Source organism: Parasteatoda tepidariorum, chromosome 7 (genome assembly GCF_982258835.1).
Source record: "Parasteatoda tepidariorum strain Cologne lab strain chromosome 7, Ptep-v5.0, whole genome shotgun sequence".
NCBI classification, from domain to species: Eukaryota; Metazoa; Arthropoda; class Arachnida; order Araneae; family Theridiidae; genus Parasteatoda; species Parasteatoda tepidariorum.
Window position 1 is genome coordinate 53,329,913 of NC_141761.1, and position 13,474 is coordinate 53,343,386.

Below are 13,474 nucleotides of genomic sequence, written 5' to 3' on the forward strand. Positions count from 1 at the left end.
GGTTTTAAAAATCGGTATATGTATTTATTTTGAAGTAGAAATTTCAAAATTATTACAAAAAAAAATGGGGAAAAAATCAGTCGAAGACAGAAAAAAGTTCATTATATCCAACGTCCTCACTTCTTTGGTTCACTATATCCACTAAAAATAACATTATACGTGCATAGCAAGGCACGGGACCAAACATTTCGTTCACTATATCCGGGAGTTCACTATAGCGGGGTTTGACTGTATAAAATTCATTTATCCAAAGATAATTCTGTTAAAAAAATAATAACTTTTCGAAAATATTTTATAATTTCATTTAATAATAGACTAAAAAATTTTGACAACAATTTAAACAATGCAGTTTGTAATAAATCCTGAGAAATCTAATTTTAAAAAAGTCGTAGATTTAAAATCCGATTTCTCAGGAACTATTTGACTAATTTTGTATTTTGCCATTTAAAATGAATTTCTTTTAAATGATGCAAAAAATTTTATACCGTACAATTCAAACTTTTTCAACTATTATTAAATAATAAATATTTACTAAAAGTTACTTTTAGCCTGTAATCATCTTTGTATAAACGAATTTTATAATTGTATGCCAAAATATACAAAAAGTAAAATAAGCACTAAGTGGTCCTGACTTTGGATCTCTCTCCTGATCAAACTATGGGGACCATATTTTTTAGATTGCGACTGCTCCCTATATTTTGGGGATCAGAGTCTGTCGAAAAAATTGCATGTTAATTCAGAAAATATACGCTTTTGTGTCTGTTTTCGTAACTTAAAATATCGTCTGTACTAATTAAATAGCATATTTTTGGTCACCCCTTTGAACCATTAAGATTTTCTCCTAGCATGTGAAGATTCTGATTATTATACCGCTTATTTTTTCAAGCACTGTACCTAAATCTATCTGGATCAAGATGTTCATAAATTGCAACAATTAGATCAATTGATTCTTAATTTCCCAAATGGATAATTTTGTAGTTATTTGAATGAAGAAATTACAATGAAATAATATGCATTACAAATAAGTTTGTTTACATGACTTTTTTTACTCTAAAATGTTTACAATAAGAAATTAACTGTTTATAATACATTAACTGTTTATAATATATTTTTCTCTGCACTCTAAATCATTTTAACCAGTTAAACTTTTTTAACATTGGAATGTGATGGTTATAACAATCCTCAGCTCACTCCACTGACTCTGTGTTACAGGATTCTTTAGCTCTTAATGTGTATCATTTCAGCTTAATTTAAAACACACTTCATATTTCCCTATACATGTAAGTCTGTGGTTAGATTAAAATCATTTATAAATTACCATTGTTTATATTGTTATTCCAGTTTTAGAGGTGCCAACTTTCCACGATAGCTATCAATAGTCTAGGAGTACCATAAAACCAAAATACATACAGTTAGCGTTTTTGAAATTCAAACTAACAAAATTTTAAAGTGTATATACTATTTAATTCCATATAGGTTATAGTTATGCATAAAAATAAGTAATAATTATGCATGAAATAATATTTAATAAAAAGATGTAGCATTTAGATGAAAGTACTAAAATAAAAATGAAATTTTATACTTCATCATAAAATGATAAAATTGAATTTATTATTTTGTCAATGTTTTAGTTTTTGGTAAAATAAAAACTAGCCCTTACTGCTTTATTATCATTCTCATTTGAAACATTAAAAAATTTTTGCTCACAGGATTTAGATTTAAGTTTAAGTTAATCTTCTCTTATCAAAAAGCAAATGAAGTTTCAGAATAGCTTGTTGGAAAGAAGAAAGATGAGATTTTTTTTATTTATTGTTTAAGGAGTAGAAAAATTATTGTAGATAAGTTGCAAACAACAAAATTTCGTATCTATTGGTGAAAAAGAGAATCTTAGTTTAGACAGATTATGGAAATTTTTAAACACTGTCATTTTTATTACTCAACTGTAATCTTGACTAAGGATTATTGTTATAATTAAAGATAAATTGTAATGCTTGGCACCTCTATAATTTTTACTCTAATTAAAAATATTCTATAGACCTTTTGCTACCTGTATTTCAAAAGTTTGTGGTTCATCATTTTAAGCTAAAATGTAGTTTTAATCTTTTTTTTATTTTTTTGAACTCAAGTAATACTCATATCCTGAATATTTTGAAATTTTTATAAGATTGGAATTTGAAAATAAAGATTTTGTTGGTCTTGTTTTAGGAAGCTGTGGATATTAAAAACTTGAGCCAAATGTATATTGGATGGGCAGCTTATATGTGAGCAGTTTGTGATAATTATACAGTCTTGCATAGAATTTAAATATAAATGCAGTGTTGAATTGAATTTTATAAAGCTATTGTTGAGATTATTTTTTAAACAATAAGAATTACGAGTCTGTAATATACCATGTAAAATATTTTTGTTAATATTTCTAAATAAAAGTTTTCATAAAGCTTTCATGTAAATTATTTAGATTTAATATACTGTTAAAAAAAAACTTGAAAGTATTTTATTGACATCAGTGATTCTCAGCCTATAAGGCGTGCATTGCCATAACAGTATAAAAAAATGTTGTAAAACAATTAAGTATGTTATTAATTTCTTTTAAAAGTATTTTCCAGAAAAGTTATATTTGATAATTTCATTCATCAACTGTTTATCCTCACGAAAGTAATCACATATGGATCAATACATCAGACGTCTGAGAATTTTTTTATGTTAATATCGCTAATTACAGAATGTTATTTAGAGATATACTGTTAGTATGTATTCCAAATTATTTACAATTAATAATGACTTTTTTTAAATATTTATTAACTATAACTCAAATTGTGCAAACTAGGAAGAGTTAGTTTTTTTCAAGTATTTTGTATTACATAGTAAAATTAATTGCGATAAAAAAAGAGAGTGCCTTACACAAGACAACACAGGCGTGTATCTGCTGATAGTCCCACATAGTAAAGGTATCTAGGGGCAAAGAGATCTTCATGAGCTAAAAATTGATCATCTAATTTTTTTTATAAACTATTTATTTATTGATTAAATAAAATGCAGAATAATTTTAAATTTTATTGATTTTATTTAAATATAAATTACAAAACGATCACATTTTCACAATTGTGCAACTTTATCACTAAATATTTTATCATATACGTTTGAATATTTTTCGTAAATTAATTATTTTTGATAAACAAGCTTAAAGAAAATAAATTTATATTTATTAAATTATTCATAAAGTTTCAAAAGGAAAAAAAACTCATCCTTAAAAGTACTCTAACTACGTGTTAGGTGAATAATAAAGTGTATAGAAAAGGAAACTTTGAAAATAATTGTCAATTGGCATATCCTGTTGAGCATTTTACCATTAAAAAATTAAAATGCTTAAATAATGGACTAAAAAAGAACTTGATTAAATGAAATCCATAAAAAAAAAACTAATTTCTAACCCTTCTTAATTTAACACCTTACAAATTTCAACAATTAACTTGTTGCAGTAATTAAATGAAATAAATTAATAAATTTTTCTTTAAATTTGGTTTGATATTGATTTTTACTCTAGATTAACAAAAGCAAGGAAAAATGATACTGAACACAAAATAAAACGCATAACAAGAGTGTGCTTTCTAGTTTCATTGTCACTGTACATTTGGCATCTTTTGATAACATAAAAATTACTGGAATGCTCAATGCAGCTGCATATGACAACTCTTAATTTTTTATACTCTTTACACAGTAATGGAATTTAATTATCAAGCAATAACATTTTATTCTATTTTCATAACTATAACAACATGAATGAAGAGAAATAGAACAAAAATATTAAATAACATTTGTTTTAATGATTGGATTTTCACAAATGCTTAATGGCTCCAACTTTTAATTTACAAAATTAAACAAAAATCTACTTTTGCTGAATAAAGTTTTTTTTTTCAGATGACTTTTTGATTTGCGATCATCAAAATATAGTGGAGGGCAATTTAGAAAATATGGTCCCAACAGTTAAGGCTGAAAATTTAGGCCTCTTAACTTATGATTTTTTCATCATATCTCAGGAAATTTTAATAAAGAACAAAAGAATTTTCGAACAAAATTTTGCACACTTATAAAATTCATTTATCTAAATAAAAAATTGTTTTTAATAATTTTATATTTAATTTAATAATTGTAAAAAAAATTTAAATTTTAAACATTGTCATTTTTAAAGACAAAATTCAAATTTTGTACGAAATTAGTTTAGAGAAATAAAAATGTAAAAGTAGGAAAAATTTTATGGCTCACAAATTACTTGACCAATTTAATTTAAATTAAGGATTTTGTCATGTAGTTTAAAATGATGTTATAATTTTTAAACCTTATAATTCATAAGTGTTTCAACTACACATTAAATAAAACATTAAAAATTACTTTTACATGTGGATAAAATATGTAATTATATGTGTGCCAAAATGTGTCAATAAGAAGTTTTAAGGAATAGCCAAATACACAAAAAATTAATAATAAAAAGATCCAGTTTCTGACTTTTGGGACCATAATTTTCAGAATGTGTCTATTTACTATATTTTGATATCACAAATCCACCTAAAAATTGTTTATTAAGAGAAAGTTCACTTTTGTGTTTGATTTTGTAACCTAAAATAAAGCAAACCCCTGATTAACATATTTGAAATTGCCCCTTTGAACCTTTAAGATTGCACTTAGTTTGTAAAAATCCTATCATTAAAATACAGGTTATGTAGGGTGATATCTTATTTATTTTATCGCAGTATAAAATATGCAGTGATTCTAATTCTTTAAAAATTTCTAACTTCTTTGACCAGCTGTAGTAATACAGCTGGTCAAATTGTTTAACAAAACAAAGCATTTATTCTTGGCACATTAATGTTTTTATAAGATTTCTTTTAGATTATCAAGGAAAAATAAATTCTAAAAAAACATATTTATTAATTTATCAAACATTACAAACCATAATGTTTTAACTCATACCATACCTTGTATAAAACATTATTCGCATATTTTTCTTTTGATTTAATGCTGTCAGTCTATTTGAAGTTATATTAAGAAGACATAGTTCTTTCATGATCTGAACAAATGTGAAATCTACATCTTATGCTATGTTTTTTCATTTCAACAGAGGATCATTAAAACATGAGTAAACTGTATTTAAAACTTTTTTCTTTAATGGAAAATTTTATGATTGCAATTTATCAAATTTGTTTTCACAATTGCAATACGCTGAGATCAAAAAGTTAAATATATAATAATGAATAATCGAAATCATAACTAAATATGCCAAAAGATGCATTTTGAGATTCAAGTTTTCTATAAGAAATAAAATAAAACAAAGCAGATACCTAAATATGTTTTAGACAATTCAAAAATTTTGTGCACCTTATAAAATGTCTAACAAAATAGTTTTTAAATGAATTGCTGACATAACAAAACTGAATATGATATGATATTTTACAAATAAATTTTACATTTGTGAAATCTGAATTTTTAAATTTACTTCTACATAAGTATAAGTATATGGTATGCATAAACATTAGAATTGAAAATTTATGTGAAATTTAAAACTATACAGAGATCAAATACTTCTTATCTTACTTCCAAATAGTTTATTCTAGTGTACATTGCCAACTTGGATTTCGATTTTCACTCTTAAAAATTATCTGCATTCATTAGACTTTCAATAATAACCTAAACATTTAGTCTACTAGAATATTTAAATATGATCAAAAAACAGAAGTTACATAAATATTAGAAACATTCATGGACAAAATGTGAATAAAACGGTATTTAAATAATGATATAGAATTGCTCACACAGTTGCAAAAAATAAATAAAAGCTGCCAAATAAATATGCTGCTTAAAAAAATTACATATAGCATTTGAAATTAATGCATAAAATAATCAAGAAAAAAAAAATTTCTGCTTAAATATCTGGCGGAAAAAAAAGACACATAAATATTTTAATATAACATATAAACAGTTATTGTAATTACGAAGCAATATTGAGCTACATTCCTAAACAATGTTAAATAGCTGTTATTTATCAATAAATTTAATTTATACATATTACTGTTTAATATACTTCCCAAAACATTAGTAAAAATAATGATATACAATCAAACTTAGATAATTCAAAATTGAAATAGTAATAGAAAAATTTGAACAGTATATATCCTCAGAAACAGAAGTAAAATAAAAAGTCAACTATTTAACCTAAAAACTTTAAGAATAAAATTTTTTTTTCACTAAACCAAACTTCTTTACCTTCTTATTCATTTCCTTGAAAAAGAAAATACAAATGTTTTTGTTATCCAAAGAACAAGATATTTTATCTTTGTTCTTCAAGTATGTTGATAAAGTTTTGGAGTGAATCCCAAATTCTTTGGAAATTTCAGATTTTTTCATTAAAAACCTTTTTACATTTCCAGCCTCTGCTAATTTTTTAGAGAATGCTACACAGTTTCCTTTTCATGGCAAACTCTGTTTCACCTCTAAAGTTTAAAAAAGTTAAATTTTAGAGAAAAGTGAGTTCAGGTAAGCTATGAAGTTTCAAATGCTGACATTTTTCCCCACATTTTCATCATTTCTTAAATTTTAAAATCAATTTATCAAAATGCATACAAATTAATGCAGGATTACGCCCCCACTACGTAATCCTACATTTTGATATTTTAGATATTTCGTCAATAACAGGCGATAACAAAACAATGGTGAATGCAGTAAGGAGGGGACCTGGCTTTCATTAGAAAGAGTATCTGGAGAAAAATTTCCTCATATGCAAAGCAAAAAAGTACAAAAAATTTAAATAATCCATGACTTCGAAAATTTTTAAACAGAATTATAGAAAGAAAAAGACTAAAGTTATAGATTTTGAATTATCCATGATTGAGTGCATAATACAGTCAGTTTATGTCTTGGATTTTGCATATTTTTTCAAATCTTTGAAACATAATTTATCTACTTAATAAAGAACTGTTTCACTATAAGCCTTTAATTTGAAATAAATAAAATTACCACATTTTCTATTGTTTAAGTCAACTTTTCAAACCCCTTAATTGCATTAAAAGTGAGAGAGATATGTATCACATTTGAACGCCAAGATTTTACCAAAATTGGACAACGTAATTTGAAATAATTTGTATCATAAGTTCTTCAAAAAATGTGAATATTAAGAATTTATCAGAACATTGAACATTACCATTATATTCATTTATGTATGAATTATATTTCAGAAAAGAAGGCAGTAGAAATCTTTGAGTTATTTGTTAAAATGTTTGCTATTTTTTTTTTTTTTTTTTTTATCTTTAAAAAGTTTTATATCAGGTTGTACAAATATTTTTTTAACAAGTATGAATTAAGGGGTCAACTTATGTACCAAATGTACATAAATTTCACCATTTTGAAGTAAAAAATATGGGAACATCTTATACACTAGATCGACTTATACATTGGAAAATATAGTACTCCAATAAATTGATAGATAGAATGACATATATATATATAAGAAGTTTCTTGATTATTGTCAAATCTGAGTTACATTAAGGCATGAATTTTACAATATTTAACAAAATATAACAGAAATCTTACTCAGTATTTGGTTTCAAGAAATTTATTACCTTATGAAACAAAAATATCTAAATGAAAACAAGAATTGATTATGTTTTAAACTTTGTATAAAAAGCTAAAAGAACTTTTTAGTGTAACTGAAATAGATAATTTCAATTGTAAGAATTTTCTGAAATATTTAATTTTAATTGTAAGAATTTTTTTAAAGATATTTAATACTAAAACAGCAACAAAAAAATTCCATCTTACATAAAAAAACATTTATTTAAAGTTTGATAAAAAAAAAGGAAAGCAACTGTAACAAACAACAATGAAAAAGAATCAAGTAAACATTTTATTGTTTTATATAATGAAAAATACACTTAATGAACTGCAATTTCGTTGTGCGACTACATCCTACATTGGATTACCTTATTTTATCTCTCCCACCAAGTACTTTATAACTAAACTTTAAAACAAGACTTTAAATGAAGATGGAATATAAACTTAAAAAAACAATTTAATTATTTTGTTAAAGAAGATTGCCTTACAAGAGGGTTCATCTAAACAAAGTTTTCGCACAACTGTAACAAAATTTATTAACTTTGTATAAATTTACTTGGTGGTGAGATTTAGATTTTTACAAGTACATTTAATTCCAAAACATTATTTTGCAAAACCATTAAATTTTAAAAAAGAAAATGAAGCACTATGCCATTTAGTTGATTTTTAGAATGGTAAAAATCACAGGATTTCTAAATATCACAAAAATGGAAAAACTATAAAAAACAATCTAGGAATTGGGTGGTGACCAATATTTTTGATTAGATCCTGGAGCAGGATCGTACCATGTTGATGAAGCAGCTGTATTTTGCTCCCAGTGTGCTTGGCTTCTATTCAGCTGATTAGAGTCAAAATTTTCCCTGGAGTATGCATTCTGTCTTCGTGGAACTTTAGTATATTCTGGCCCTAACACATCTGCACACTTAGATATAAGCTTGCATAAAGATTCCCCGACATTTGGTTCCAATTCCTAGAAAAATATATATTCTTAATGCAAATCTAAGAATATTGTAATAAATATTTCAAAAATTATTGTCTACTTAATTTTCGTAATAATTAACATTCTAAAGATTTTAAAACTCAGCTAAGTTTTTATTAATTATCCCCATTTTGGTATTAATCTACAAATTAAATTTAATTTTGCCCTAACACATTTTTATACAGAATTTTTCTTTAAAATCTGATCATACGAATTTAAATTACAGTCAAAACTCAAACAATTCAAAACCAAGTTTTTAATTAGTACAAAATAATGCAAAAACTGAGGGAAATAAATAAAAAAAAATTTAAAAAACTTTTTTCATAAAAAATGTGGAACATTTTATATAAATGAGGAGAATAAAAAACAAGTACATACTTTAAAATCACATAAAATAAAAATATTTTTATTTTATAAGTAAAGTAACATTTTAAACTATGTAGATACAGTTATCAATTTTTACATTAAATATATTTAGATTTGTCTTTAAAAAAAAAAGGCACTACTCCATATTGAAGGACCATAAAATATATGAAATCTAGATCCATATCTTGAATTATTAATTTATTGAGATGGTATAAAAATTTTAATTGCTTTCAACTTAGAAGAAAAATTGATTCAGAATTTGCCCCTGTTAGTTAAACCACATCTGTTTCTTTACTCTACTATCATATCATCATTAATCACAATTTATTTCTCTTACCTTTACCTATCAAGGGGGTAGGTTCTTGTTTATAGAACCAAAACTATAGTACAGTGAACTCTCGCTACTACGATATCCGATACAACAATAACTCCCTCTATTACGATAATGTTCCGTGGTCCCGCCAAACTTGCATATGGATTAATGTTATCTTCCTCTCAATATAACGATATTCTCTGAAGCAGTAAACCTCTGTAAAACGATTTTTTTCCAAATTTCAACATTATTTTCTATTTTTTTTTATTGGTTTTCAAATAATGTAAAATGCCTTTTTGTCATCTTTTACCATTTTTTTCATCTTTTCTGATAAAAGGGTCACTGCTGGTTATGATCTTTCACCCCACTGTTATTTCTTTTCACATCAGAGAATGGCTTTTGTATTCAGATTTCATTCCCCCACTGTTGAGGTACTTAGACCACTCTAAGAGCTTCATGTTTTAGAATTGCCTCCCTCAGTTCTTAGGAAATCACCATTGTAACATCATGAGTCATAAATGACCACTCACATCACAGTAACACCTGCTACCCTGAGAAGGTACTGTTTCTGTAGAAGGTGGGTGGAGCACGTTTATTGAAATTGAGGAGGAGAAAAAAAATGTATACTGACCATTGGTCATCGTTCATCACTGTCACTTAATCCCTGATTTAAACTACACCTGGTGTTTTCATGAGCTAGCGCAAATTCTACGATCAGAGCTTTTCGCATTTAGTGCTGCTAACATTTTCAGCTTGGTGAGTCTTCAGTGTATTGTATATTTTTTACTAGTGTAATTTAGCATAAGATGGCAGGGAGAAAGTAACTTTCATTTCAAGATAAACTTAACGTTATTAAAGATATTGATGATGGAATGAAACAGATTGATGCAGCTAGAAAATACGGATTATCTCAATCTAGAGTTGCAACGTTTCTAAAGAAAAGAAAACAGATCGAAGATACTGTAAGTTCAAATTTAATTAATCCAAAGCGTAAACGACTAAAAGTCGCAACTAATGAAAACATTGATGCTGTCGTCTTAAAATGGTTTCAAGAGATGAGAGCAACAAATATCCCGATAAATGGGCCCTTGTTATGCACACAAGCACGTAAATTCGCAGTAATGCTAGGGAACGAAACTTTTAAAGCTAGTAATGGTTGGCTAATGCGTTTTCGGGATCGACATGGAATAACTTTCCAGGAAGCTCACGGAGAGAAAAAATCTGCTCCGATTAACGAAGCAAATGAATGGAAGCAAGAGAAGATGACAGATATTCTTCAAAAGTATAAACCAGAGAACGTTTATAACGCAGATGAAGCTGTGCTGTTTTTTCAACTCCTTCCCGATCGAACATTGGTATTTAAGGGTGAAAAATGTTACGGCGGAAAAAAATCAAAGCAGAGATTGACTGTTCTTCTGTGTGCCAATAGCACAGGGACACACAAAATGCAACCTCTTATTATCGGCAAATCATTGAAGCCGAGGTGTTTCAAGAATGTGAAAAGTCTTCCCGTGGAATATAAAGCCAATAAAAAAGCTTGGATGACTTCTAAGTTTTTTTCTGAATGGTTGTTGATGTTAGATAAAGAAATGAAAAAGAGGAAGAAAAAAATTGCTTTATTAATTGATAACTGCACCACTCACACCTCAATTCCAAAACTACACAACATCTAAATTGTTTATTTCCCGGCCAACTGCACTTCGATTTTGCAGCCACTCGACATGGGCATAATCAAGTGTTTCAAAGGATACTACAGGAAGCGTTTGGTTGAATCGATACTTGTCAACATCAAAAATAAAGTAGAAGATCCTTTTAAAACTGTGAATGTCAAGGAAGTATGTGATATTATTGCTGGTAGTTGGTGGGAGGTAACAGAAAAAACTATTCAAAATTGTTCGAAAAAGGCCGGTTTGTGTGTCTTGGAAGATGAAATTGTTTCTAATAGTGAAGAAAATTCCACAGACAGTGATCTTTCAGATAATCAAGAATTTGTTTTGAATCTTCAAAAATCTTTATCCCAACTTGAGGAAAAAATGGGTAAAACATATGGTGTTAACGTGGAGGACTATTTAACTGCCGATGACGATCTCACAATTTTCGCAGGAGTTGGTGATGAAGAGATTCTCTCTTAAATTACGGATGAAATGGAAAATAATGATGAGGAAGAAGATGGTGATGATGATCCATGTGTATCACAGTCCGTATTGTCAACCCATGAAGCTCTTCAATCCGTAAAATCTCTAAAGACATTTTTCTCAAGTCTTCCATTCACAAATGAAAATCATTTTCGGGCATTGGACTCTATGCATACTTTGTTGGTTGACAGTCAGAAAAATGAATAAACAAACAAAAATATCGGATTTTTTTCAATAAAAATGTTTTTTTAAGGTAAGTTTACAATCTTATGTTCTGTATTTAGATCCATTGTTTTTAATGCTTAACCGTAATAAACACTTAGCAAATTAATTTTTTCGATAATATATAAATATATTTATAGTTAATGAATATATAACATTAAATTTCAAAAAATCGTATTGCGTCCCAGAATTATGTGGGCCCTCGATATAACAATATATCCCTCTACAACAATATTCTTATTTGGTCCGCAAAATATTGTTGTAGCGAGGTTTTACTGTATATAGAATTCATACACTTTCATTTGTGCTTTATTCATGTATTTTTATAATTATTTTTTTTTTTACTTTATAAGAAAACGTTACTAGTTTTTATGCATTCGGTGCCACATAAACTCATACTAACATGACTCGTGTCAATGTTACTAATCACGATCAACATTCAATACAAATACTATTTGGGGGATTCACATTTCCCCCTGCCTAAGAAATAGCATTCTAGTTAGCTAATATTCATTTTCAACAAAAATACAGAATTTGTAAAAGTTTAATCTCATAAAATAATACACAAACATAAAAATTTAAAGAGTACCTGTCCATCTCTTGAAATTTGAACTTTTCTATTTTCATTCCAAGAATTTTGAAGATGCCTAGTACTTTGAAAGGGAATGTTTGCCCTGCAAATGAATTTTTATAAGATTTCATTTTAAAATGAGGTTAAATGCAATAAATATCTATATATTGAAAAGATTTTGGAAAAGTTAAGTTTAGATCAATGAAATACTAGTGCTCCATTTACTTAAAAAAATTAATAAATTTGTTAACAACTCCTCAATTTGCTATTTTTTCTTTAAAAAAATACAATGTTTATTAAATAGTTAATTAGCTTAAAATCATTTTATATAAACTATAAAAAGAGCAATATACATTTTTGACTAATCTCCATCATACAAGGTTTGATTTCATCTTATAAAAATAGTAAATAAGTATATGACAACCAAGTCACCCTTCTTAAATTTCAAGATAGGAAAATGTAAGTTTTTTTATCTTTATAATATTACAGAAGAGTCTTAAAAGTTCACTTTTGCAAAATTTGTGGATGGTCCCCCAGTTCAACATAGCAAATTTTTGTAATTTTGGAAAAATTAAGTTGATAATACACATCAAGCAGAAAAAATGGATCCACGGGAAAAAACATAAAAATTAAATGAAAAAGAATTTAATTTTTGGAAATTGCATACCTCCACATGCAAAATCTTAGCAGAATGTGGTGGTTTACAGACATTTATTTTATTTAAATTCAAATTTCTCAAATATCTTCTTTCAATCTTTTATTTAACTATACAATATGATTTATTAAATTTTAGACATCTCATCTTCCTTCGAGAGTAGAAGAAACTTTCGTGTGCATTTGAAAAAAAACTAAGAAAACTTTACTTTAGCAGCATGTTAAAATTATTAAAGCGCAAATAATACATAACTTACTATTTAATTGAAGGCGAGATAATATATATGATTTTATATTAATGATCATCTCAAATTAATCAACACAAATTAAGTGGGTGCCTCATATCATGTAATATAAACAAAATATAAAAAAAACAACAAGAAAAAAATCTAAACATAAGATAAAAAGTAAGTATAAATGTTTAAATTGACTGCTATATCTATACCACAATAATTACATTATACAGCTCGATAGTGTTTTTTTTTCTAGCACCAGTTTAAAGATTATCTTTTGAGTTAAATAAATTTTAAAATTAAAAATTACTTAAAACTAGAGCTTTATATATGAATCAAAGTTTTAACTATTGATTTCTTTAATTAACATGTGAAGCATTTATCATTTATAGTCTACTG

The 13,474-nt window shown here is 26.6% G+C and overlaps 2 protein-coding genes across 4 annotated transcripts in view; one reads left to right on the forward strand and one right to left on the reverse strand.

Moving 5' to 3' along the window:
- Positions 1 to 2,450, forward strand: part of mei-41 (ATR serine/threonine kinase meiotic 41) — a 106,036-nt gene extending 103,586 nt beyond the window's left edge. For both annotated transcript variants that reach the window (XM_087167849.1, XM_087167850.1), the window contains one exon: positions 2,206 to 2,450. In XM_087167849.1, coding sequence (XP_087023975.1) covers positions 2,206 to 2,265 — 60 coding nt within the window. In that variant the 3' untranslated portion in view covers positions 2,266 to 2,450. The remainder of the gene's footprint in view (positions 1 to 2,205) is intronic.
- Positions 2,451 to 7,871: 5,421 nt separating this feature from the next.
- The window catches only part of LOC107456360 (3'-5' RNA helicase YTHDC2), a 53,037-nt gene continuing 47,434 nt past the window's right edge, over positions 7,872 to 13,474 (reverse strand). For both annotated transcript variants that reach the window (XM_016074222.5, XM_016074221.5), the window contains exons 25-26: positions 12,207 to 12,291; positions 7,872 to 8,572 (exon numbers count right to left, since the gene is read on the reverse strand). In XM_016074222.5, the coding sequence (XP_015929708.2) occupies positions 8,333 to 8,572; positions 12,207 to 12,291 (325 nt within the window). In that variant the 3' untranslated portion in view covers positions 7,872 to 8,332. The remainder of the gene's footprint in view (positions 8,573 to 12,206; positions 12,292 to 13,474) is intronic.